General features: G+C 47.1%; 2 protein-coding genes across 4 annotated transcripts in view; one reads left to right on the top strand and one right to left on the bottom strand.

The window, feature by feature from the left end:
* Positions 1–4806, top strand: part of LOC143171859 (ubiquitin-associated protein 2-like) — a 105221-nt gene extending 100415 nt beyond the window's left edge. For all 3 annotated transcript variants that reach the window (XM_076360966.1, XM_076360965.1, XM_076360964.1), the window contains exons 24-28: positions 25–124; positions 208–315; positions 1793–1860; positions 2878–3069; positions 4638–4806. In XM_076360966.1, coding sequence (XP_076217081.1) covers positions 25–124; positions 208–315; positions 1793–1860; positions 2878–3069; positions 4638–4733 — 564 coding nt within the window. In that variant the 3' untranslated portion in view covers positions 4734–4806. The remainder of the gene's footprint in view (positions 1–24; positions 125–207; positions 316–1792; positions 1861–2877; positions 3070–4637) is intronic.
* A 3276-nt stretch (positions 4807–8082) lies between these two features.
* The window catches only part of LOC143172039 (ubiquitin-conjugating enzyme E2 R2), a 57774-nt gene continuing 38601 nt past the window's right edge, over positions 8083–27255 (bottom strand). The window contains exons 2-5 of the mRNA XM_076361255.1: positions 21874–21960; positions 16870–16967; positions 12749–12883; positions 8083–11305 (exon numbers count right to left, since the gene is read on the bottom strand). Of these exons, the coding sequence (XP_076217370.1) occupies positions 11086–11305; positions 12749–12883; positions 16870–16967; positions 21874–21960 (540 nt within the window). The 3' untranslated portion in view covers positions 8083–11085. The remainder of the gene's footprint in view (positions 11306–12748; positions 12884–16869; positions 16968–21873; positions 21961–27255) is intronic.

Raw genomic sequence — 27255 nt, 5'->3', positions numbered from 1 at the left:
CTTTTGTTCCCTTCCTTTGTCCAGGTACCTCCAGCATCTGCTAAACAGCACGGGGTCAATCTGAACACCGCGTCGACTCCTTTCCAGCAAGCGAGTAGCTATGGGCAGCACAGCTATGGAGCAGGTATGCTTACCACTGCGCTTTTCACGTGAGTGTCTGCAGAGCTGCTTGCACACTGTAACACCTTGTCTTGTACACACCGGCAGGCTATGATGACTTAACGCAGGGAACGGCAGCTGGAGATTACAGCAAAGGAGGCTACAGTGGGTCATCTCAAGCACAAAACAAATCTGCTGGCACTGGACCTGGGAAAGGTAACACATGAGACTTGAGGTTGCTTTTGAGTGGGATTTAGTAGGGCAAACTCCCAGTATTGCTAGTGCTGTGCAGTCAACACAGCAGCCAGCTCTAAACAGGGTCACGATCCAAGCTGTTTCTCCATCTCCTGTATACAAAATGCTTTTTTTAATGGCCCAAGTGTTCCTTCTAAACCTCATGGCTGAACTTTGCATAAGGATTTGTGTGGCTGATGCGCAGCTTTGTCCACAATTATACATGGGAGAGATGGTGAGCTGATTCCTCTGCCAAAGTTTTCTTTGCTGAAGAATAGTGGTCCTGCAGCAGTGCCGTGTTTTTGAAGCCTAAGCAGTTGGATGCTGCTGCTGAAATGGTCCTCTGCCAAATGAAGACTAGATTTTGAGTTTCTTGGTAGGCACCCGAGATAGCCATGTGTTAGGGGTGAGCAGGGCAGTTCACACATCTCTGGGCTGTAACTCATCACGTTGTTTCATGCCTGGAAATGTTTCCTTTGTGACTGTAAAGGCTGAAGAATTTCTACAGCTTATATGAAAGCTTTATTCTGCACGTGCTGGTTAGGCCTGAGAAATGTATACTGAACTGCTTAGCACTAACTAGTTCATCCTTGGGCTTAAGCAAATACCAAGCATTTGCTGTGCATTTGAAACACCAACTAGACTGTCTTCAGCCAAGAGCTGATCACGCTCTCCTCTGTGGAGGAGCAATCCAAAAAGGAGCAATGTCCTAGGAAGGGTACAACCTTAGAGCAGTGCACACCCTCTGAGTCCAGTCCTCTGATTCACTGGCCAAAGGAACTGCTGGTTTTATTCTGATCCAAGTGAAATGATTAGAGCCAGTCTTTATAAGACTGTGAATAAGTGGCTGGTTTGAGAGCCACCTCGCTGGTAAGTGAGTGTTTCTGAGCCTGTTGTGGCACCAGCTGGTCCAGGTGGAAGCCAGCCTGAATCAGCGATATTAATTCTCTCAGGGCAAAGGAGCATTGCAGACCTCACCCTTCTGCAGGATGTAAAAGGACAAGGGCTCAAATGTGTAGCAGATGCTGAGTTTCATCACTCAGTGCACTACTGGAAAGCTCTTGAATGCTGCAGTAGAGCCAAATGCGTCCCTAATCCTAGGGGAAAGCTGGCTTTTCATGAACTTAAATGAGTGTTCGGTACAGCCAGCTGCTGCCTGGTGAAGTGCATTTGAATCCAAGCGTTAACCGCTGGGTCGTGGATGTGGGCTGGTTTTCTGCTTTGCAGTGGGAGCGAGGAACCGAAACCTTTCTTCTGTTCCCATGTGGGGTGCTGTGGGTCTGACAGCATGGAGAACCCCACTGGGTTGGCTGGCAGCAGCAGCAGGGCATGTGGTGCAGTGGCTGCAGACAAAGGTGCATCTACCGAGGCCACCAGAGGTGCTGGGAGCAAAGCACAGGGCTCATGCTGGGTGGTGGTTGACTTTCTCATTGTCAGTGGCTTTTTTTTTGTTTTCCAGGTGTTTCTGTGACCTCAAGTAACACAGGTGTGCCTGATATCAGTGGCTCAGTCTATAACAAGACTCAGGTGAGCAATGCTGGACCCTCCTCCCTCAAGGCCTGAGGCCAGGTCAGTGGCTCCCCCTGTGGAGCACTAGTGGCTGGGGCCATTCCCAGGCCAGTCGGTCTCAGGGTCAGCAGGCCATGGCATTTCTTACGCTGGCTCTGTTTGCTGTTGGAGAGGAGTCTTGCCCTCTGTCCCACCGCTTCTGCCATGTCAGCTCCTGACGGCAGCTGCTGGCATAGGCGCAGTGCTCTACGCTGCTGCACGCTGCCCCACACATGCTGTGTCCTGGGTGCAAATGAAGTGTGATGGATTAATGTTTTTAGTCAAAATAGCCCCCAAAGCAGGTGAGTCGAGAGGCCGTTTGCTTTTCACCAGACAGACCAGTCAGTAGTGCTCACCCCTAACACCCAAGGGTCCCTGTCCCATGCTCTCCTGTGGCCATTGCTCAGTGTACAGCTTCCCAGGGAAAGCAGAAAGCGCTTTGACAAGCTGTGGTGTGCAGTGGGCTTACGTCCAGCTCTTGTTTTCCCATCCTTGCACCCTCAGCTGGGGGAATTGGTGTCGTCTGGCTGTGATCCATGCTTACAGGTAGGAAGCCAGCTCTCAGCTACATGCTTAGTGTTAGGGGTCAAGCTTTGGCCAGGGGGAGGAAAATCTTATTGCAAGTTGTTCTTGTGTTTTTGTTGGGCCTCCCTGGGTAGGTCAAGTAATTCCAGCCTGAGGCCCCGCAATGTGTGAAGGACTGATTTCAGGCAGCTGCTGCCATCCCATGTTCCACTGAGTAAAAAGAGGTCGGGGAAAAAAGGAGCACAGTAGCTGTGGAAATAAAATCAAATGTTGGAGGCATTAGTGCATAAGTATGGGTGAGAACAGGAGCTGACACTCATCTGCTAAAGTGCTTGCAGGTGTCGCTTGGCTTGCTCACGGGGTTGATGAAAGGTACAGGTGATGTGTGTTTGGGCCACTCTTGTTCTTGTCTGGTCACTGTGGGGCTTCTCACACCAGTCTCTGATGCTGTCTCCCTCGCCTCCCATGCAGACGTTTGACAAGCAGGGATTCCACGCTGGCACGCCGCCTCCTTTCAGCCTGCCCTCTGCTCTCGGATCGACTGGGCCCCTGAACCCTGGTGCTGCCCCGGGTTATGCTCCAGCCCCATTTCTCCATATCCTGCCTGCGCATCAGCAGCCTCATTCCCAGATGCTGCATCACCATCTTCAGCAAGATGGGCAGGTGAGTTGGCCCCTTCTGCCTCTATAGCGTGCCTGAGGGCAGATTGCTCCCACCCGCATCCCAGCAGGGTCTTGGGGGTTTTTGCTTCCTTCTGGTTTTTGCTTTGCTCATTGGGAAAGGGCCTTGACAATGATTGCAGACTGACAGACTCGATGCCATTGACCAGCTTGGGGAGGGAACCTCATGAAGTTCAGCAAGGGGAAGTGCAAAGTCCTGCCCCTGGGGAGGAACAACCCCACGCACCAGTATATGCTGGGGGCCAAAGCAGCTTGGCAGAAAAGGCCCTGGGGGTCCTGGTGGACACCAAGTTGAACATGAGCCAGCAATGTGCCCTTGCCGCAAAGAAGGCCAACGGTATCCTGGGCTGCATTAGGCAAAGTACTGCCAGCACGTCGAGGGAGGTGATCCTTCCCCTCTGCTCAGCACTGGTGAGGCCACAGCTGGAGTCCTGTGTCCAGTTCTGGGCTCCCCTGTACAAGAGAGACATGGACATACTGGAGAGTCCAACAAAGGGCCACAAGGATGATGAAGGGACTGGATCATCTCTCCTATGAGGAAAGGCTGAGAGAGCTGGGACTGTTTAGCCTAGAGATGAGAAGGCTCAAAGGGGGATCTTATCAATGTCTATAAATACCTGAAGGGAGGGTGTAAAGGGGATGGAGCCAGGCTTTTGTCAGTGGTGCCCAGTGATAGGACCAGAGGCAACGGGCACAAACTGAAATACAGGAAGGTTCTGTCTGAACATCAGGAAACACTTTTTTACTGGGATGGTGACCAAGCACTGGCACAGGTTGCCCAGGGAGGTTGTGGAGTCTCCATCCTTGGAGCTGTCTGGACATGATCCTGGGCAACTGGCTCTAGGTGACCCTGCTTGAGCAGAGGGGTCGGACAAGATACCTCAAGAGGTCCCTGCCAGCCTCAACCAGCCTGTGATTCTGCGAAGAGGCCATCCTGATGTGGGGTGTGGAGAGATGGGCTGTGAGGTGTGAAGCCGAGGCAGGTGCTGCTGTCCTCTGGCTGCGACAGGAGAGCAAGACAAGAGCACTTGTACTGTAACTCTGGGGGAAAAATCAAGCATCCCCTTGCAGGTTGCATGTTGGCTCTGATTTCTGATGTGGTTTCACCAGCCCATGTGTTTCCTTTCCTCACTATAAATGTTCCCTGAAAAAACAGTGTTCTGCCTTAGAGTCCAGAAATAGGAAATGTCTTCTCTCTCCGAATGTGTGACATCCTTGGCTGGTGCACTACCTCCGTTCACCTTGAGAGAGCTCCTTTGCTGTCCCCAGTCTTGCTCCTCTTCTTCCTTGTGCTTGAACCTGTCTTGGGTGGGGGGCGGTGGGATGGTGCGTCCCCATGCTCCTGCTTGGTGTCTCTGTGGCCATTCGTCCTGGATTGCAAGATGCGGAGATGTTGCAGAGCAGAAACAGATCCATTTGGGGGGAGCATTGCTGCGTTGGCAGGTGTCAGGGCTGTCCGCTCTTCTGCTGATGTATGGACAGGCTTGTCTTCCTGGGAGTGCTGATGCTGTGGCAGCTGATACCCATGTCGTCTTCCTTTCCGATTTCTAGGGTGGATCTGGCCAACGCAACCAACCCAGCACCATGCAGCAAAAGTCTCAGGCAACCAAAACTGCCTATGGCACTTCTCCATACTGGACAAACTAAATCTGAAACCGGGGAGGGGGGAAGAGAATGAAAGGAGAGGAGGAGAAAAAACAGAAGAAAAGAGAAAAACAAAAAAAGCCGAAGCCCATTCCTGGAATTATTAGGAGAAGTAACTGCTCAGCCAAATGTCTGTGCGGGGAGAACTGCAGCCAGCCAGCCATTCTCTGTGTGACTCGCCCGCTTCCTCTTTGAGTTGCTGTTATATGTAATATATTTATGTATGTATTTGTAAATGTAATAGAGCCTAAATGTGGTTTTCTGCATCTTGCAGCCTGTTTTATTTTCTTTGTAGGAAAACTAATTATTCATTTCCCATCTGCACCAGGGCATCCTTCCTTGGTTTTTTTGAGCTCTGTGGGCTTTGTAACTCTGTCAAAGACAAACTGCGCCATTTTTTTTGGAGCTGGAGCCCATTTATTTAATGCAGTTCTAAATTCAGGCAAATAAGGAGGCCTGCCCCCCCCCCCAAAAAAATCAATGTGTCCTGTTGGTTTGATTTCTGCCCCCAGCCCCCAATATAGCTGTTACTTTAAAGAGGGAAAAAAAAAAAAGAAAGAAAAGAAATGTTTTGTGGGCCTTCCCCTTTCTTTCATCTCCCCCCTCCCTCTTGCTGTGGAAGATGAACTCTTGTGGGCAGTTTGGTCACTGTGGCCCTGAGCTACAGCCTCACCTTTTTATTTTTCAATTTTTGAATAATAATAAAAAAAAAAGACGGGGTTTTCTTTTTTGTTTGTGGGATTATTTTTTTGTTTGTTTCTCTAGCAAGAGACTTTAGATGGCTCAGTGTGTCCTGGAACCTCCTTTGCATCATTAGAGGCAAAAACTATGTAGCGGTTTCTTAAATAAAAGTATAAGCTGTGTCTTGTACCTCTTTTTGCCCTGAGCCACCCTGCCCAGGAAAGCCAGAGCTACTGGATGGAAACTTCACCTGTCCCTCCCCACTTTTTTTTTAAAACAAAGACCCTGGAGGCAACTCCTGGTCCTTCTTGTCCTGCACCAGTGCGGTGAATGTTTTAGGAGTTTCATTTCTTTTTAGCCCTTCCTCCACCTAATAAAGATCTAAACAACGTATCACTGGTGTTTGTCTGCATTTTCAAAGGCTCCAGGAGCAGTTTTGCTTTTACAGCCTGTCCCTTTCCACCTGCTCCTGCAACAAAAGCTGAACTGGGAGGGTAAGAGCAGTGGATGGGTCTACCATGACCAAGGTGGGTGCACCTTGCTGCTGAGAGCTCACAGGCACCTGCAGCAGGGATGGGATCCTGGGCAGGCAGCACCTTGACTCCTGCCATAAGCATCATGTCTCTGCCTTTGGTGTCCTCTGGCATTGTGTTCTGTATGAGTCCCTGCAGAGCAGCTGGGATAGGTAAGGAGGGAGTACAGCTGCAGCACTGCCCTCCCTTGCTTTGCCAATGAGGTTCATGGCCTCTACCAGGAGGAAGGTCAGTGGTGGGGCTCCTGAAGGATGGCTCCTGCCCCAGGCTCCTCCTCCTGAGCAATTCTGTTTCAAGACTGACTGACAAGAAAGAAAAAAAAAAAAATCTTTCTACCATGCAAACCACTTTTCTTTCTTAGAGTCACACTTTCACTGCCTCTCAGGTCCTGTGGGTCCCAGTTGGCTTGGAAGAAGTCAGTGTGTCACCCAGCCCTCCCCATACCTCTGAGCAGCACAACATGAACTGCTCTGCCCCAGCTCAAGTTTTCATAATGGTCAAACTTCAGCAGCTACTTCAAGCCCTTGGCAGCTGCTGTCCCACTGCCACCAGCTTTTGGGGCCTGAATTTCAAGGAGAGCAAAATGTTTCTGGGGAACTTATGCCAGCCTGTACCGGGGCTGCACTAGCATCTGAGCCCACAAGGCTTACAGCAATGGCACATTTACCTGCGGTCAGAGCTGCTGTATCACAGGAGCTATTTGAAAAAACAAACTCCCCCAAATCCATCTTCACACACTTAGTTTCTTGTTTATAGAACGCCACTGCTGCCCCACAGGCATAGGTCAGTCCTTGCTTCAATTGGAAGTGGCAAAAGGCAACACATGAGAATTAAGGCTGTGCAATGGCACCAGTTTGTTGCAGAGCAGCTGCAAGGGCAACTCCCTTGCAAAGGCTTCAGCTAGTGCTTCTCTGCCATCCCCAGCTGCACAACTTCCATCCTCAGCCATGGCTGTGGGCACATAAGGGCAGTGCTTCCACACATGGAGGCAATGAGCTGTGTTGCCCTCCAGCACGCTCCTCTTCCCCAACCCAAAGCTGCAAAAGCAATGTCAGCACCTTCCCAATTGCTCTAGGGTTCTGCCTGCAGGCAGCACTGTGCAGTCAGCCACACAGTCTCCCCTCCTCTCCAGGTGAGACTAAACGGGATGTTTTCCCATTTCCCTATGCTGTTGGTTCCAGCAGGGCTCTTTTGCAGCAGTTTCTTCTCAAATCCCCTATTCCACAGTCTGATGGTAGAGTCAGAGTCAAGGTTGCTCAGCTGCACTTGACCATCAAGGAGAAGAAAAAAAAAAACCCCCAAAACACCCCCACACACCTGGGCAAATGGCAGCTGGGTTTACCCAGTGCAGGGCAGGCAGGAGAGGTATCACACCTTCTGCTGGATGAAGCAGCTAGTGGCAGCTCTGGGCAGCCCAGTGCTGTAGGAGCCAGGCAGGAGATACAAGCAAGCCTGATCCAAGTCAGAAGGCCCAGACAGCAGCATCCCTCTCAGTCCCGTTCCCCACTATGGAGACTCTGGGAATGTAGCTCTGAAATGCCATCACCATTCCTCCAGCACAACTGTGAAACCAAAGCACTCAAGCCACAACCACATTTGAGTCAGCAGTTGCTGCACTGCAAACAACTTCTGTACACTTGTCCTGCTAATTTTAGCTTGACTGCAGCAGCAAGGCACTGCAAGAAACAAAACATCTCCACTCTTGAGCTTGCAGAAAATGGGCCAAGGCAGGGCAGGCATCCTGAAGGGCACAGCTCCCCCACTGCCTTGTCTCACCATTTTGGGAGCACTGTGCTCCTGCCCTGCCAGGGAACCTGCCACCAGCCCCCTGGCAGCAGCAGCTTTGCCTGAAGTCCTGTGTCCCTGCTGCAGCCATATGAGACTATGAACCATCTTCCCACCGGTCTCCCCTTTGCTGACTAAATATAACAGCAAAGCCCATGGCCTTTTGCCAAGTACTTCTCTAAATCAGTTCATTCTTTAGTCTTTGGTTCAGGGAGGCAGCTGTCAATATCTACAATACCTTGTAGATATTTATGGATAGGCATTGATACTGAAGTGGCACTGAACTTGTGAATAGCTGTTATTCAAAGCTTTAAATAACCCACGCAAATAAACCAGCTCAATTAACAGGGAAGTAAGAGTACAGGGATATTTTCATTTCACATTTTTATTAGTAGACAGGTGTGCAGAAAAGACAAAATATAACTGAAGGGGAAGACAACACAAAAATGCATCAGTTTTAGTTAATTCTTTCTGGTAAGTTATACTGAAGAAAAAAACCCCAAAAACAGAACACATCTGGGATTTCAGCTAAGAAAACTACTAAGAAAATCTAGTGTACCCTGCTGGTTCAGAATGGTTGAAAACTGCAGTTGAAGGGGCTTGTAGTTGCAAATGTAAATGCTAATGTTAGCTGAGACAGGAGAAAAGGGTTAAGAAAAAAAAACCAGAATACACAGATCAGGTAAACATTTTTCTGCAATTTCTTAAATAGTTTCAAAAAAAAAAAAACCACACAAAACACCTTCATACTGCAGTTTGTATCGCAAAAAAAGGAAACCAGCAAGTCAACAAGCAATGACACTGCACAGGACGGTGGGGAAGAAAAATTAGTCTGGGTTGATGTAGTTCTCAAAATAGGTTGCTTTTTGTCTTTAAAAAAGGGTAACAGAAGAGTCATGATAATGCATCTTACAACACCAAGCTTGAAAATACAAGTCACTGGAGAGTATACAGTGAAGACGGTCAGAAGTACAAGGGAAATCCTGAAAGATGCAGTATCCTCATTTCAAACCAAGTCATCAGCACAGCCAGCGTTGCCATACTCTCTGCTCCTTCATTCCCCAACAGCCCCCTGAAAGCTGGAGGTTGGTGTCCCTGTCCAGCCCTGAGACCGGTCCTGCAGCCAGGAATGCCAGGTGCCCATTTGCCAACACCAGTGCTGCAAGTGAAGCTGGGGGGTGCCCCACACTATCACTAGATGCAGGGGAGCCCTACTGCCAGCTCCAAAAAAACCACCAGGGGCCAAGTCTTGGCCCCTTCCTTGCTGGAAGGGGCTTCCTTGTCCTTCCTTGCTGGAAGGACAAGCTGAAGCAGTTCAGGAGGGGTCCAGCTGCCTCCCCAGGTAACATGCAAGTAGGGGGGCAGGCCATCACAGGGAGCACTGGGGGACAAGGTATCACCACTTGGGCTGCCTTTATTCTGCAGAGGGATGCACCACCAGCACACCCTGGGTCAGAAGAGCAGGGACTGTCCCTGCTGCAGCAAATCCCAGCCAAGCAACATTTTGAAAACATATTTGCCTTACTCACTTCAAACAGAGCCCCACCAGCTTTCCTCCCCTCCCCAAGGGCTGCCTTCCCCTCCTCTCCCTCCAGGCAGCATGCTTTGAGCTTGCTCACTCTCATCTTGCTCCTTGAGCTGATCACAGAACAAAGTTTACTCCCACCAAAGTACCCCTTGAGGGACCACAGCTGGTGACATACCATTGAAAACCCCGAGATATACAAAAGGGAGGCATAAACAAATGCCCAAGCCTGCAGCTCTTATCAGGGTAACTGCCTCTGTACCTGTGGGAATGGAGGGTCTCACCCAAGCAGAGCCAGCACCTCAGATCTGCTCCTGGTGGAGGTGCCAGGACTCAGCACAGGAGGGCAGGCTGGCTGCTGATCAAGGGATCATGCAAAAGGTGAATTCAGGCCACTGCACCACAGCCAAACAAGAGCACACTGCAACAGGGTGAGGGTGCTGAGGGACCAAGGAAGAGGGTTCTGCAGAGACAAGCATGCAGGATTCCCCCACCCACAAGGGATGGCCCTAAGCTCTGCCAAGAGCTCCCAAAAACATGCAGGAGGCCTAGCTCAGTGCACCAGCTGAAGCATGCTGCTAAATAGCCTGTCAAACCCTGCCCCTGGCCTTCTCTTCCAGCCTGAAAGCACTGCAGCCCCCTCACCTGTGGGGCTGCACACACTCACCCATGCCCCAGCCAGCCAGGCAGGGGAGAGCCCAGCACACATGCATTCCCTCTGCCCCATGCCCCAGCAGCCACAGAGACAGCCTGGCCACCCCAGGCAGACACCAAAGGCAGCTTTGACTTCTGCCAACCCCACAGAGCTGCAAGCAGGGCTGCGTTTACCAACGCATGACCTACATAAGCGACAGAAAGAAGGCTCAGGCCAGCACCAGACTTGGGCTGCAGGAAGCAAGGGCTGCTAGCAAGCACTAGGGCAGGAGGCTATCAGTCTCTCCCACTGCCAAAAACAAGTTCGGGATGCGCATCAGCAGCAGGATGCACATCTGTTCTCCTCCCTCCAGAGAGGGGCAGCTGGCAGCAAATCTCAGTGGCACAGCTAAACTGAACTTTTTCAACCCCAACCTAGTCTGAAAAAAATAAAATAGCAACCCAGGGCTCAGCTGTACAGACATGAAGTGTTAAGTGTTTATTTTAGGGTTCATATCACAAGCCTTTTTCAGAGACAAAGCTGATTGTGCCCTCTGGGGCTCCAGGGGCCAGCTATTTCCTAACTTGAACAGGCCGAAAAGGAATACTGTACCTTTCAGTGACATCCCATCAAACTCAACACACAATAGCTTACACTCTCCGCCCCACACCTTATAAAGGAAAAGCCACCACCACAAGGCTAAACGAACATACACACGCTATTATTGTAAATGGAGCAGCTAAACCTTGGCAATTTGCTTTGTGTGGATTTTTTCTTCCCAGTAAATGCAGCACTTGGAGCTCCTGAAAACCCAGCTTCCAGTGGGTTTGCTCCAGCTTTAAATACATTAAACATCTCAATGCAAGACTGTATTTAATTCAACAGTCTAAACATGAGCAAACCTGTTTTGCTGTGAGCCTTTCGTAGAAGTGAGAAGGGGAGTTTCTTTTTAAAAAAGAAATCATAATACAGTGATGAAAGGGTTAAGAATGCAAGAATTCAGACATTCTGTGGAGGGTCTCTAAGAGGTCCATAAAAAAAGGAGCAAACAGATCCATACAACAGGAGACAGCAGGAGACAGTTTTTTTCATCTCCCCTCCCCCCACACACACTTTTTTGCTGGACTGCTGCTAGGTTACTGCTGCTCCCTTCTGGCCTGAGTCGGCAGGGCAGTACAGGGGCATAGAGGGAACAGGTCACGACTCCTCGTTGCCAGAATCATCATCATCATAACAGTCGGCATCCTCCTCCTCCTCGTCTTCATCATCAATGTCGTCATCATACAAGTCGTCATAAAGCAAATCTGAACTGTTGTCATTGGAAGGCACTTTAGTTTTGATGCAGTACTCTGCCAGCGTAGTGGGGACCTTCACGCCATCCTTCTCTGCCTCGGCTTTGGTAGCCAAAACCTGTTTCCTGTGGGGAGGAGGACACAGCAACGTGAGCAGGGCTGTGTGCCAGCGGCAGCATGGCTCAACTCCCCACCTCCCGGCCAGCCCCAGCCCCTGCCCAGCCCTCCTGGCAGCTCAGAGTCAGGAGAGCTGATGTTTGGCTGAAGCACCACAAGCAGCACTAGAAACAGATTTAGTTACCGCAGCCCCAGGCTTGGGAGTACTCCAAGAGTGTTTGCAGCACGCATACTCTCAGCGACATATGAAATCAGTTATTCTACAGGACTCCACATTAGAGACATGCCAGAGCTCAGAGAAAATTTCATTACATTTGCTACAGAAGAGATGGTCAGGGATTTCCTAAGGTGACTTATTGAGGTGGGTTCAGGGATGCCATCCACAGCCACCTTCCACCACTGATGACTCTACCCCAGCATGCTCAAAACTGTGATTCCCACAAGCATTTGGCAGCTCTGAGCTCCCACTGGGGGGTAAGAGCAGTCTGAGCACATGGCTGCACCCCAAGATGCAGCCATAACCCTGGCACTGCCTGGGGCTGGCAGGAGACAAGTGTTTCCCATCACCCCAGGACAGGCTCTGGCTGCTGTCTCCCAGCAGCACTCAGGCTGTGAACTGTTGCTGGCCTGTGCTGCCTCCCAGCAGGGAGAGGAGCAGATGGCAGCCTGTCCCTTCACCCCCACCCACCTGCTTGTCAGTCTGCCACACTCTTATGGAGTACATCCAGCTCCGCTGAAGCCAAGGGAGCTGGAGGGGACTAAGATAACCTCCCAGTGAGACTCTTAACACTGCTCAGGCCAGTATGCCCAGCTAGCTGAGTCAATGCAGATGTGGTCTTGCCCCAGGTAAGCACAACAGCGGTCCCACTGCAGTACAGGTTACCCATCTGCCACTCTACAGCAATCCTGGCTCAAGTTTACATCATCTCCCTATAGCACCTGATGAACCATGAACTTATCAAAGGACAGTGCTTCCAGCTAATCAAACCCAGCTTTGCAAGTGCTTGCCAAATCCTGCTGATATTCCTTTGAATTGGAGGGACAAGATTACGATTCATGAGTGCGTTAAGCACAGAATTAGTAGGATGCAGTCAGTTTGAATCACATCCCAAGCAATGCAGGCAGCACTCAAAGGCAAGCAGGGACTTCGACTGGTATTTACTAGCAGCCAATAGGTTTTGCAGAGCATCATGCCAGATTAGTCTAAAAAAAAAAAAAACCAATTCAAAGACAGATCAGCCCAGTCCTCCTGCTCCAGAAGTTTGCACCACTTCTGTGTGCTGAAAATCCTAGAGGGACCAGAAGCACGGACTTGGAATAAGACTATAAAATTCATTTCCAAAGGAACAACCACAGCAAGAAGCTGGTTTCAGCAAGTTCTGCAAGCAGCCTGTTTTATAGGATTCAAAGCAGGAGGCTGGTAGCACAGCATCACACATGGCAAAGCTTACCTTATGATTTCAGCGTACTCCTTGTCTTTTCCTTTACTGTCCCTCCATTTCCTGAACATGACTGACGCATCCACATTGGCAGGAGAGAATGTGTTGGGCTCATTAAGCAAAGAGATTACACTCAGTAAGATAGTCCTGAAAAAGGTAACCACAACAGCAGAGTCAGAGCTAACGCATTCATGGATCCTGGATGCTGACGACTTCTTTACGTGATGCATCAGAAACTTGTTTAAAGTCAAAGCTTAAGTTAAGGATAATTAAGGATAGCTAAGGATAATAGTTGAATGAGAGCAGATATTTATGAACTTCAGACTCTGGCCATTGGCATAGGGAAAGTAACACAATACAAACCTCAAGGACCTAATCTGATGACAGACTATCACATCTGTGCATGTGCTTGTGATGGGGCAGCAAAGCTTGCATTAGACCAGAATTCAGCTTGTCCACACCACCCATGGATGGTGCAGGGTTGGAAACCTGCTTGGTGAGCCTGTTCCTCATGACAGCCTCCCATCAGAAAGCCAGGCTCTTTGCCTACCCTGCATAGGGAAGACCACTATGACCCAAGGCCATCAGATAAGGCTGCACTGCCTTCCCTGCCCCACAGCATGTTAAGAGGTTGGAGCTGTGGCCAGGTCTCTTCTCAGCCCATGCACCACTGAGGCTGCTGTAGCAGCACTCGAGCACAGCAAGGGGAAGACAGCACAGATGTTTTTCAATATTCAGGCAAGCCACCAAGGGCCCAGCAGGATTCAGCTGCTGGTACTCAAAGCCAGCATGAGCCAGTCACATAACCCCTGGCAGACAGAGAGCCTTCCTGGATTTCTAGCAGCAGCACAGAGCTGCTAGCTGTCCTGCTCTGCTGGCATTTACCAGGGGCAAACACCACCTCTCTCACCCAGACCCTTCTCCTGCATTTCCTACAACCCTTTGCACTTCAGAGATTCAGCCCTTCACTCCTCACACAGTGCCACAACCAGCAGAAAACTCAACAGCAAGTCACATCAGGCAGCTCTACACACCCAGCCACCTGGCTGTAGCTACCACCGCAATAGCTTCACATGTTTGAGATAGTCCTGCTGGCAACAGCTTCCGATTTAAATAGAAGGGAAGAACAAGAGACAAGGAATAAGTCTTAAAAGACAGCCGTATATAGCAACTGCTTTGCAGAACTTGATTAAAGGAGACTACAGTCCCAGCTGTACTTGCATTGATTTAGGGGCACATTCAGAGCAGCATGTCCTGAGCACATCTACTAGATCATCTCTCTGGGACACAATTCCAGGAAATGCTTGGTCATTTGGATGCTGAGTTTCTTGAAAGGTTTTGAAACTAAACACTTGTGTCTGGCCAGACTGTTCAGCACAGCTATCAGGAGAGTCTTATACAATTTACTTTCCAGATGATATAATTCAGTAGGAAAGAACAGCAGCTCTGGAAAAAACTGTCTGGTCAGACTGGAATGATGGGCAGAAGAGAGACTATCTTCTACTTCATCTCAACTCTACCCCACCTTCCCAGGTGCCCTTGCATAATAGGTACGAGGCTCTGCAAGTAGAATTGAACAATAACGAGGACGATGGTTCATCTAGCTTGGAGGTGTCACTGAGGTTAAGTCGGCCTATGCCCTGCGTCAAAACCACTTCCATAAAGAAAAAAAAAAGACAGGTCATTGTCATAGGAGACTCCCTTCTGAGGGAAACAGGAGGCCCAATATGCAGACCAGACCTACTTCTTAGGGAAGTCTGCTGCCTCCCTGGGGCCCAGGTTAAAGATGTGAAGAGAAAGCTTCCTACCCTGGTACAGCCCTCAGAGTATTATCCATTATTGATTTTTCAGCTTTAAACTAGATTTGAAGGGGGAAGAGAGAAAAATCAGGCTCACTAGAGATAAGCCTGGGGGCAGCATACCTTTGGCACCTCAAAGGACAGTGGGGCCAAGGGAGATAGAGAAGTGCAACTAAAATGATCAAAGAGCCTCAACCCCTAAGCCCTGCCACCACTTCCTCAACTTTATGGGACACAAGAAAAGCAGTATTTTCTGCCACACAGATCACAGCTGCATTCCTTTACATCCTGCTGGATGTTTGCCATATTTACTTATGCCTGCCTCATCTAGCTCTGAGTGATGGGAAAGTCCATACTGATTGTGTTTAAAAAAAATTAATGAGCATGCTTGACACTGTTAGAAGTGGAAGCACAGGTGCTCTCAAAGTTGAAAAGTGACATTCCCCTCTCCAGACACTTCAACCAGTCATCTGTAGTAAACAGTCAATACTCAGCAGGATTTACAAAATTCAGCAGCTGAAGAGAAGCCCTAGGTTACACATGCAGCTCATTACAATAAGCATGCTCCCCTCCCATACCTTCAGCCCTGCTGCCTCCTGTTAACACTAGAGCCTTGCAAAGCCAGATGGGACCCCAGAAGGACACATTTCTATCAGCACTTAGCCCAACAGGTGATGCTGGCAGCAGGCTAGCAGTTAAGGACAAGTTTTATTTCCACTTGCTGATACAGCTGAGAAATGTTTTCTCCCCAAATGTCATCCTTAAGCCCAATGTGTTCCAAGAGAGTAAGCACCAAAAGCTGCACCATGGTAAGTGAGAGCAGAAATCAGAGAACTAGCACCATGAGAAGTTTCATGTCAATCTTTAGGGTTGTATATAATTAAATACTCAAAAATGTGTGTGCAATAAGTAATTAACACCCAAAACTGCTTCCTGAGTTGAGGCTTGTCACCTAGTCCTAACCATATCAGATGTATAAAAAAACAGTTTAATAGCCATGTGAGCAGAGGGACAGGTGAACATAACTTAACAATATATAGCTTAAAATAGTATTTAAGCTTTTTTCATTTTTCAAAAATCTGAACTAGAACTTTGAGAGGTTGCTTCATACTCACTTGTATTGGTACAGATGGATTGGATAACATTTACCTCAAGCTCAGAAGGTCAGATTCCCAACCCTTCATGACTTCTCACAGCTAAGGCACACCATTTCTCTTGAACCTTTTTAACCTTGAAGTAGCATGCTCTAGGAGGAACATCAGTTGTTGTAATTTGCTGACTGCTACAATTCCTGGTCTCCTGCCACATTAGCTCTAGTTCAACACTTTGCAGAGCGTATGTGTGTTACAATCCTATTCCAAGGATCAAGAATCTAATAGATCTTGCTAGATTTTTGCTTTGACAAAGGCTCTTTTCAAATGAATTTCATGAAGCCAAGTTAGATGAAAGCTGAGTCAAACTATCAGACAACCCTTTTCAAATCACTGCACTCCCTCAGGTGTGCTGAGATCCCTAGCTGGATTTACCAATAAATAATAGATTTCAAGTTGGAGAACCAACATCTAATAAATCACTCTGAAAACAAGCATAATTCTCATAGGATATGCTAAAAATCTAGAGGCAATTATTTTAACCTTATTTGGATAATAAATCAGATTAAAAAGTTAGAACAGGAAGTACCTTACTTCAAGGTTTTTCTACTACATCACTTACTACTCCAGCTGCACAGGTCAGTGAGCTGCTACTTGATGAGTTTTATCAGTTCTTTATTAGCAGTGTCTTGTAATGAGAATGAAATTCAGCTAGTGTTAAAAAAAAAAAAGGACAGGGTCCCCTTGGAATGCCTCTGGTACTTAGTGATTCTTTGGGTTTTTTTGGCAGGAAGAAAACTACCTGGCTAACTGCTCAAGATACCACGCTGCAGGACAGGAGACAGACAAATACTGGAAGGCAAAACAGTAGGTAGGATTATGCACAAAGTTACTCCTACTGGGCCTGAACACTCAGAAGTGTTCTTTTCCACTAGTATCTTGGAAGAGTCTGAAAAACTTAAGCGTAGGATAACATGGACTGGGAAAGGCTAGAACTTTTGAGATAATTTGGTTTAAGAGCATGAAACCCTGTGAACAGGACAGAAGTCTCCACATTGTTAGCCCAGCATCAGGACACACAGCACTTCAGACAGCTTGATAAGTCTGGTTCCCATCCAATTCAAGACCTAAAGCCCCCAAAGTCTTAAATTCCCTTCCAAACCTTTCCCAACACAGGCCTTAGTCTTGGAGAGAGACAACAGGCCTTTGAGGTCACCGCTGTACATCAGATTCACACTGTTACCTGACATTTTGGGTAGGGTTCCACCTCTCAGATGGCAGCTCTCCACTTTGTGGGTCATCTACAGGTGGGTGAAGAATTGAAATACATACATCTCCATTCTGCAAGACAAAAACAAAAGCTGAGAATAGAGGTAGAGGTCTCAACTCAGCTCCACCACTCTGGCTATGTTCTGAGCAGTTTAACCTTGTTGGTACAGACACCCCAAGTACCAGTAAAAATACATGCAAGAACTGGAAACGTTTCTCAATTCTTCCTGGATCTACTGTATGTATATGTTCAAAAGTCTCCCTTGCTAAACAGGATTAATCTGCAAATTGGTACAAAACAATCTCAAGCCAAGAGGTTTAAGAATGTAGCAAAGCAAGCAAAAATAGAAATAGTCATATAAAACTAAACTGGTCTCCAGATAGCAAGTACTGTCACAGTGATAGAAGTGAGCTTTAGTCACAGGAGACCCAAAGTAGGGTTAAAAAAAAAATTTTGTTCCCAGTGGTAGCTGAGAGCTACAGGAATTTTTGAATTGAAGGGTTTAGCACACTCTACTAGCTCAGGTATCAAAACAATGCTTCTCCCAGGACACAAGGAGGTTGAACAGATGGTGCAGGGCAGGCTTACACTGCTCCCCTAGGACACAGCTGTTTGAAATATCAGGTGAAAAAGCAGGAGATGCTTTCTGAAGGTTTCACTGAAAGTCCCTTCCAGCATGCAAGAGGAATATTTTGGCAGCATATGGAAGCCATACAGCCATGTAATCCTCAATCTGTGTTTTACTCACCAGTGTTATAGCCTGAATATAGATTTAAAGCTCCATAATGCCTACCATTTATAAACACTTTAAGAAGCCTGTAAAACTAATTCTCCATCAGCAACAGCACTCTGACATGACTACTTTGTAGGAGTGCTGTAGCAGTATTCACCACAGCTGATATTCTCCACTGAAATTGACTCCAGGGGCTCATGGGGTCCCAATGCCTTACTGCAGGATGGGGTGAAGGTGCAGATGGGGCCTGAGGCTGGCCAGCAGATGTTGGCCTCTCCAGGCCCTGCTGGCTTGCTGCCTCTTGCAGCCAGCTGCTGGGATGACTTATGAGTTGCCAGAGGCAGCCCCACACCTTCAGGTGGCACAGCCTCAGCTGATAGGCAGCACTCACACTGTCCCTTGTCACCCTGATCCAAGGTAAAGGTTGATGATAGGAACAAGAGAGAAGCTGCAGATCAGTTCTGTTCAAGACCACAGGCTGCCAGTTCCCCATGCACCTGGTCTCAGCTACATCTTAAGGACCCTACAACACTGCTCAACGCACAGGAGCCAAAGCACAAAGTAGCACTGCTCACAGCAACAGCATCCATGCCTGAGCCAGTGATCACAGCTACAGATAGCAACAGCTCACCTGAAGGGCCTCCCAAACACTTCAACTCTCCTTGATTAATAATGACATTTGTTTTATAGCCAAACAAGATTCTGCTTCAACATTGGAGGCTTGTGATCAGTATCCAGATTTCAGCAGCTCACTAACCCTGCCAGGTATGCTAATTTAGCAAGCCCTTGTCATTTTGAAGCAGTTTTTTTTGTCAAGAACACAATAAAAAAACCCAGTAATGTAGCACCTGGAGCTGCTGAATACCTAAGCACCCACTTATGTTACTGGAACAGTTTGCCATAACAAGGCAGTTTCCTTTTTAGGACTCCAACAGGCTTGTGCAATCTAGAAAATATTTAATATCATTTTAAGGTAAAGTTAACCTTACTAATGTTAGATTATGTTCACAGCCTATTCTGATTTTATTCATAATTTCCATGAGTGTACCCAGTTTCTCCTTTAACCATCTCCTAGGAGAATGCAGTGCTGGTGGCCAGGAGAAGCCATCACTGCACTCAGGGGAAGTTCCTCATGTGATCAGGTAAGCAGCATATAGACAAGTAGATATTTGGCAATATGAAAATACAGAAGGAAGCAAGAATGTGAGAAGTTTCCCTCTTGCAACAATCAGCGTTACATGTTTGGGAATTCAAGCAGAGCAGCAATGCATTACAGAGTCTGGAAGGGTAAAATTGTCATGGGGCCTGATGAGACCAGCACAAGGTTTTAGGGATCAGTGTAGTCAAGGGCAGAGCCTTTCCTTATGTACATTTTTGAAAGATATTAACAAGGAGAATGGGGTATTCATCTGCCAGTGGGAAGTAGCCTATACTTCTATTAGGACTGAGCGCTTACGTCAAAAATAAAAAACAAGTCTTGAACGCAGTTTTACCAAAATTCAACTAGACGACCCAAGTAAACTGGAGATGGGGGGAAAAAAACCTCACCACACAAGTTATTCAAGTCTCATTGCTCAGAACTGGAATGCCAGCCCCAACCTCTCCATCTGGTCCCACCAGCAGATTCTGTAAACTGCTACTTTCTTTCGTCTTCCTTACACTGAAAGATTCCCCCCTCCCCCCCCCCCGACAAACCCTCAAACCCTTTGCTGATTTATTCAGTTTCATTTGGTAGTTTTGAACCAATTGTATGAAGTGAAATGCTGCTTCTCACAATCTTTACAGCAGCACTATTAAACTCTGTCTCAAGCTGCTGCTCCCACGAGCTCTAACACAACAGCTCAACTCAACCAGGCTCCAGGATAAGCCTTAAAGGTCTCTTGCGAGTCACAGAGTCAGTCAGGAAAAGACCTCTAAGATCGAGTCCAACCGTCAACCCAACACCACCATGCCCACTAAACCATGTCCTTAAGGGCTGCATCTACACGTCTTTTCAATACTTCCAGGGATGGGGACTCAACCACTTCCCTGGGCAGCCTGTTCCAATGTTTCACCACTCTTTCAGTAAAGAAATTTTTCCTCACATCCAATCTAAACCTCCCCTGGCGCAACTTGAGGCTGTTTCCTCTCGTCCTATCGGTAGTTACTTGGGAGAAGAGACTGACACCCACCTCGCTACAACCTCCTTTCAGGTAGTTGTAGAGAGCCATGAGGTCTCCCCTCAGCCTCCTCTTCTCCAGGCTAAACAACCCCAGTTCCCTCAGCCGCTCCTCAGAAGACTTGTTCTCCAGACCCCTCACCAGCCTCGTTGCCCTTCTCTGGACACGCTCCAGCACCTCAACGTCCTTCTTGTAGTGAGGGGCCCAAAACTGAACACAGTATTCGAGGTGCAGCCTCACCAGTGCCGAGTACAGGGGCACGATCGCTTCCCTACTCCTGCTGGCCACACTATTTCTGATACAGGCCAGGATGCCATTGGCCTTCTTGGCCACCTGGGCACACTGCCAGCTCATGTTCAGCCAACTGTCAACCAGCACCCCCAGGTCCTTTTCCGACAGGCAGCTTTCCAGCCACTCTTCCCCAAGCCTGTAGCGTTGCATGGGGTTGTTGTGGCCGAAGTGCAGGACCCGGCACTTGGCCTTGTTGAATCTCATACAGTTGGCCTGGGCCCATCGATCCAGCCTGTCCAGGTACCTCTGCAGACCCTTCCTACCCTCGAGCAGATCAACACTCCCACCCAACTTGGTGTCGTCCGCACACTTCCTGAGGGTGCACTCGATCCCCTCGTCCAGATCATTGATAAAGATATTGAACAAGACCGGCCCCAAAACTGAGCCCTGGGGAACACCGCTCGTGACTGGCCGCCAACTGGATTTAACTCCATTCACCACAACTCTCTGGGCCCGGCCGTCCAGCCAGCTTTTTACCCAGCGCAGAGTACACCTGTCTAAGCCGTGAGCCGCCAGCTTCTCTAGGAGAATGCTGTGGGAGACGGCGTCAAAGGCCTTACTGAAGTCCAGGTAGACCACATCCACAGCCTTTCCCTCATCCGCTAGGCGGGTCACCTGGTCATAGAAGGAGATCAGTATGGTCAAGCAGGACCTGCCTTTCATGAACCCGTGCTGGCTGGGCCTGATCCCCTGGTTGTCCCACACATGCCTTGTGAGCGCCCTCAAGATGAACCGCTCCATAATCTTCCCCGGCACCGAGGCCAGACTGACAGGCCTGTAGTTCCCCGGATAGTCCATTCATACCAGATGTAGGGCAACGTATACTATGCCCCAGCAACAGCAGAGGTTAGCCTGAGCACTGCCACGTTAACACAGCTGGGCCACCACCAGCCCCTGAGCTAGTCCATCAGCAGAGCACCACGCCATGCTGAGATGCACCAGACATATCCTCATTACAGCACTTCCCCCAGTGCTTTGGTCCATGACTACTTTATCTTAAATCTCTCCAAGCAGCCTATGCTCAGCATCATGAAGACAATGCATTCAAGCTAGGGAATGCTGCTTTCTAAAAAAGCATTTATATAAAATCATTCCCCTTCCGGACCTGCTATATAGTTGTATCATGATCCAATCATGGACTTGATAGCTGTGTTATGCTCTGAATGTGACCCATACATGCACTGAACTAAGGGGCCACTTCAAATTGGCTAGTGGACGTTAAACCCAAAGGTATCTGTTCACTCTGGTCCCAGGGTGACCAGGCTGTGCGTGACTCCTCCTGAAGCTGGACTCCAGCTCTGGTTCTTTCTGCAGCCGGAGCACCCCAAGCCCAAACCCCTTCATCGTAGGCTGACTGCTGCAGAAGACTGTTTCCCACTATTTCTTGTCTCAGCACACAATTTTGTAGGATATACTCAAATTAAAAGTGTACTTGAAAGGTGTACAAACAACAACTAGTTACTTAAGTATCACAGTAGGGCAAGACCCCACACACCAGCCTTAATCCAAGAATCCCCTAAAATTGCCAACACTCATGGCATGGCACTTTGGCTGGGGCTGCCTGCTGCACTTGCAGATATGAGAAAGGCTCCATCCCTGCCTACAGGAACAGCATTTAGATTACAACATTTAGATTTAACTCTGCAACCATGAAGCTGACATTTAAACAAACAGCTAACCACTTTAGTTATCGCTAGAGACATTTAGTACCTTCAATACTTCCAGAAGTTTAAGGACATAGAAAAACCTCACGTGCCCAAGAAAAAAAAAAAAATTAGTTTAAAAACACCTTACCTCATAAATGTTGGGGTGCCACATTTTGGTCAGGAATCTGAAGGTAGGTGGTGAATATGGATAGTCAATAGGAAATTTAATGTGAGCCTGGAAAAAAGCAAAATATTTTAGTTATAAAACAGAACTGAGATCAACAAGCAACCATTACAGTGAAAACCTGGAAAAAACAATTTCCATTAAGTCCATTAAATAATTCATTTTATATATCAGTGCCCATGTGGACCCACAGTATAACTCTACACAATTTCTTATGAGCAAAACACTAACTGAACAAGAAAAAAAAATATCTAAACACCAGGCCTTACCTGGGCTGGTAACACTCAGAAAACAGGCCAAAAGGCATTTACCAAGTCCTAATTCAAGCAGCACTATCCAACAGCTGTTGTTCAACAGGGTAAAATAGATTTGAAGATCTAGAACTCAAGATATCATTGCTGTCTTGCTAGGTCAGATGCAGGCTAAGAACATTTGCTAAGGTGAAGAGACCTGTTTTACATTTGCCAGTGCAAAGGTTTTTAATTATTCTTTCTGTGTGGAAAAAAAAAAAATTGTTAAATACTTGCTCAACTGAGATCCAAAGGGGTTTTTTTTTTTTTTTGGCCTTTCTTGTGCGAGTGTTAAACTGGTCCATCTACCTGTGTTCTTAATACTACATTTCTTGCCACCACAAGCATTTCCCAAGCCTGAATACCATCTGTGTCTGTTTAATAAATCAGTGCAACTTGATGAACCAAAAATTGATGGGCAATGACAGCAAACATTACCTTCCAGTGCCTCTGAGGTCAGCAGCCAGCTGTGGGGTAAGACTCTCAGAGCTGAGTCAGTTGTGGGAAGACTGCAGAGATCCCAGTACTGAATATTAACTTTTCTGTGCTGTCCTGCCACTCACAGCAGTCAAAAGCCAACCAGTAGGAAAGAGGGCTGAATCTGGACTGATTAAGTACCAGAAACGCTCCCCTCTGAAAGGAGGACTCGCACACCGCTTTCTGTGCTGTGGAGCACAGTCCCTTCCCTTGGCACTGCTCAACCCACCAAGAAAGTCCCACCAGTCTAGTGTAGCATCTCCAGAGAAGCATCTCCTGGCACCTGCACCACAGCCAGGCTCACATGCAAATGAGAATGCAAGAAGAGACCCCAAAAGCAGGTCACATACAGCAAGAGCAGAATCCTGGGTCACCCTCTTCCGCTTAAGCATCTTGGATGTGGGCTGCTGACCTTGTTCAACAGGACAAGCTATGGAAAGTTTTATTCCCAGAAACATAAGCAGGCAACCAAATAAATTGGATTACCAAGCCATTAAGTACCTAGCTACAGTTTTACTTAGATTGGCATATGCTTTTGCCTTGTAACCCAAGTTTTATGAAACCAGAGTGCCAGGTAGCCAGAAAAAGAAGGTTTTCTGTTCATCTTTATGAAAGAAATTCAGCAGCTCACGTGGCTTTATGTTCTGCACATGCCCTCTCGTAATATTGACTGTATATGGGGATGTTACAGCAGCACCAAGTCCTCACCTCAGTCATTTGCCACAGCACACTCACAACCAAAAGATTTATGATCTGCTTAAACAATCCTAGCCCACAGTTTAAGGTCAGTTATACAAATGGCATTGGTCCAAGAAGAGCAAGCGAATGCCTCGTCACCACACCATCGCAGAAGAGAGTGTCTGCTGCAGCAACGTCATGCCTGGCTCTACAACACGCCACCCTGCACTGGGAGCAGAGCAGAGATTTACCCAGGACAGAGCAGATTCACTTCAGCTCAAGTGCTTGCATCATGTAGCTGCACAGACTCCTCCAGACCACTGGGGTTTTCCCAAGAAAGCCCATTCCTGTGCTTACGTGCATTTTCATAAGATTGAAGACATAAAACAGCCCAAGGACTGAGATTAAAAAATGCAAGAGACAACAAAACTCAGTTGGGCTAGGTTCTGCCAAGAAATCTTGTAGCTATGTCTTCTACACAGGTATAGTTTCTAGGCAACCAAAAAAAGCATACTGCCAATAGCGTACCAGCATTACCAGGTTTATATCCCACATATACGGTCAAGGAGCTGAGGGAGCAGGTCTCATTCCTCTCAGTAAAAACCCTCTGCTCTCAAATTGTCTAACTCTGAGGGTTTCATCTCAAGAAGACTACTGCAAAAGCTGAGCCTAGAGCACTAGTTATGGTCTCTATATGTGATGCAGACTCATGCAGAAGCTGTAGATCCTGGAAGACTATTTCAAACTTCTAAATCCTGTTTCGCAGCCACAACTCTAACAGAAAAGGGCTATCTGCCTGCCTGCAATAACAATCATTATGGAATTAAATAAAGCTAGTGTTTTGCTACATGAAGGATGCTTCTTGAGCTCTGGTGCCAGAAAAATGCAACTGGAGAGAAATTAGAGAAGCCTTTTCTTCTCATGTGGAGGCAGCTGAGACCCAAGCTTGCCTGTAACTAGTTGCATGTTTAGAGAAATCAGAGTCACATTACTTGTTGATAAGCCATTTCTATCTAGCCTGTAAGTGTTTAGCACATTGAGATGCTGTACTGGAGCATAAAGCAAGTGAAGCCTCTCTACAAACCTGATTTCAGAGCTAAAAGCCACTGAACTAGGAAACCCTGCATTACAGGCAGGAATTTTTTTTCCAAACAAAAAAACCAAAACATCACTTTCAGGTCCCTATGTTGAGATCATTCAGAATTTGAAAAGTGAAACCAAATGCTTTTCCAGGGCATTACAAACAGGCCCCAGAGAATTACTCCTCATGACTTCTCTTACAGAAGAGATGAGAAGTTACATAAACCCACTCTGCTCTCACTGAATGCTATTTGAGTTTGAGTGGGTTAAGCAAGCCAAGAATTTCCAAGACAAGCTGCAAAACTGCTTGCAAAGATGCAACAGCCATGATTACACATCAGTTTTTTCACTAAAAGCCCAATTCTAAACATGTTGAGACAAAAAGACCAAATTAGGCAGTAAACTTATTTTTTAAATAAAGCAGTAACTCACAGAAAGGTTTCCCCCCTACAATTTCACTGATGTAAGGCAAATCAGCTATCTGAGCTTGTTTCTGATAAATTCAGCCAGGCACTGCTAGGTGCTATAGAGTGGCAGAGTTTTAGAGCAGCTTGTTGTTAGCTCAGTTACAGCCAAACTAATTTAGGCAGACTAAAGATGCAACTCAGTCCCCCACCTACAAGTACCCAACTGTTACTGCATTCACCATGTGTTTGACTCCTCTAGCTGAGATTAAACTGAACAGAAGTAATCCTATTTCAGTGTCCTGATTTTAGCCACCTGCTCACCATGGCTCTTTGACACCACTGAACATACTCAATAGCCAGGAATGGGAAGACAACAGTCATCAACCCATTCCCCCCTTCCCCAATTTATAACTAGTCATGCTTTAGTTCCTAGAAAAAGAATAAACTCCCCTGATATTACACTCAATAGACCAGCCTGGCAGAAGATTCAGCCCTTTATAGGCATTTACAGCTACTGCACAAGAACTTCAACCTCCAAGTTACACCATGACACATTAAGAATATTGCTGCCAGCATGGTCACTTTGTCTCCTGTTTTACTGCCTTGCTCCCTAGCATCCTCATTAATGACTGCACTTCAGGTTTGTTATTTTTCTTTTATTTGGATAGGGCAAAGCCATAGTGAAGTCTATGTATGCCAGAAAAATAGTCTTACTAGATAACATGGTATCAGTCAAATAACATGGTATTTGACTGAAAATACAAGCCTAATGTTTCTACCAACTGCTGAATTAAGTCCTGATTCAGTCACTATGAATAACTACTACGGTGACTTTGTTTCCGAGATCTTGCCATGCACTTGACTTGACACTTACATATTAATGTCATCTCCCTCTCAGTAGGGAGCACTAACACAGGCAGGACTCCCTCCTAGCTTCAGCTGTCTAGAAATTCAGTATTTATTCCAGCCTAGCTGTATATGACACTTCTATAGTCTGACACTGATTTCTTCTACTCCTCTCAAGCTGAGAAAACCTAGATCCCTGATTTTTAGGCAGCAAGGGTAGGAATGGTGAATCCATCCTATCTGCCCACTGCAGATAGGTAATGGGGGGGAAGAGCACACATTTCCTGGAAAGCCACCAGCATCACAACTGACCTGATTTGGGGAAAAAATCAGGAGCACCAGCAGCTTTTACAGTGGCCAACAGAAACTGCAGCTGCTCGGTGTTTCTGGAAGTGCCAGTTAAGATAATTTTTATTTTTAAACATCACAAGCTTAACACAAGCCCTATGAAAACACAGCATCAGTGAATCTGAGCATCCTTTGAAAACTGTATTTAAGTTCAGATACAAAGGAAGCATTTGAGTTTAAGTTTTGTACTGTTTTGTAATTATCTACTACAGCCAGCCCACAGACCAGCTCCTACCGACTCCGTGTGCAGGTACCACCAAGGTCTCCTACAGATCACCCATCCTGCCCCAGTAAGAGTTACAGCACTTGCAGACAGCACAAGGCCTCCTCATTTTTCTTTGTAACAGGCATAACCAGGCTCCTCACTGTGCACATCATCACTTCCTGTAGCTGCACGCCTAATGAATGCCTCCTGCCAGTGTGCTGCTAACTACACTGTACATTTAACATATAAGAAAGCCAACAAGAACAGGAATTAGACCACTACTGGGTTAAGTGTTAATATCTAATCCCACAAAATGCCCTTTACTGCTTCTAGCGCATCAAGCATTTATACAATTCATCTAATGGATTCTCCTCTTCCACATTAAGCCTGGATTAGTGCATGCAGTATTAAATACTATGTGCGGGGGAAAAAAATGTTCAGTAGAGGTCAACAGTAAGTACTAGTAGCCTATTTTGCACATCAAAGATGTTTAAAGCACCTTGATATCATCCAGCTTCAGAACCTGTTAAGCAGCATTAAAGCTAGCCACACTGCGTTGTCAACTATTTGACAAGGTAAAAAATGAACATAGGACCAACATTGCTATTTCAGCTCCAGATATTATGACTTAGGACCAAAGTCATTTCTTGTGTCAGAACTGGGCACTAGCCTGGTAATTTAGTCCCAGTTCTGGCTTCATTTCATTCCCAGCAGCACCATAACAATATTTGACATTCATTGTGCTTTTAGAATTAGAATTGCTTTTAGAATTTTAGAATTAGGACCACATCTCTGACCCAAGTTAGAAGACGAGTGACCAGGTGAGTTAAATCTTGTGAGTCCTAAAAACTCCCTTGCTGCTGCAGTGGCCATATGAACACTAACAGCAGCAAACCCCTTATATTCTGTATTACCTGTGCTGTTTCATAAGGAATTTAAATCAAAGACCTGCATGTGAAGAATGAACTAGATCTCATAAAAAGGACATGAAGCTTCTAAATAAGAAAGAAATAGA

The sequence above is a fragment of the Aptenodytes patagonicus genome, chromosome W (genome assembly GCF_965638725.1).
Source record: "Aptenodytes patagonicus chromosome W, bAptPat1.pri.cur, whole genome shotgun sequence".
In the NCBI taxonomy this organism is placed as follows: domain Eukaryota; kingdom Metazoa; phylum Chordata; class Aves; order Sphenisciformes; family Spheniscidae; genus Aptenodytes; species Aptenodytes patagonicus.
Note: the sequence above shows the minus strand (reverse complement) of the source record. Positions and strands in the feature narration are given on the sequence as shown.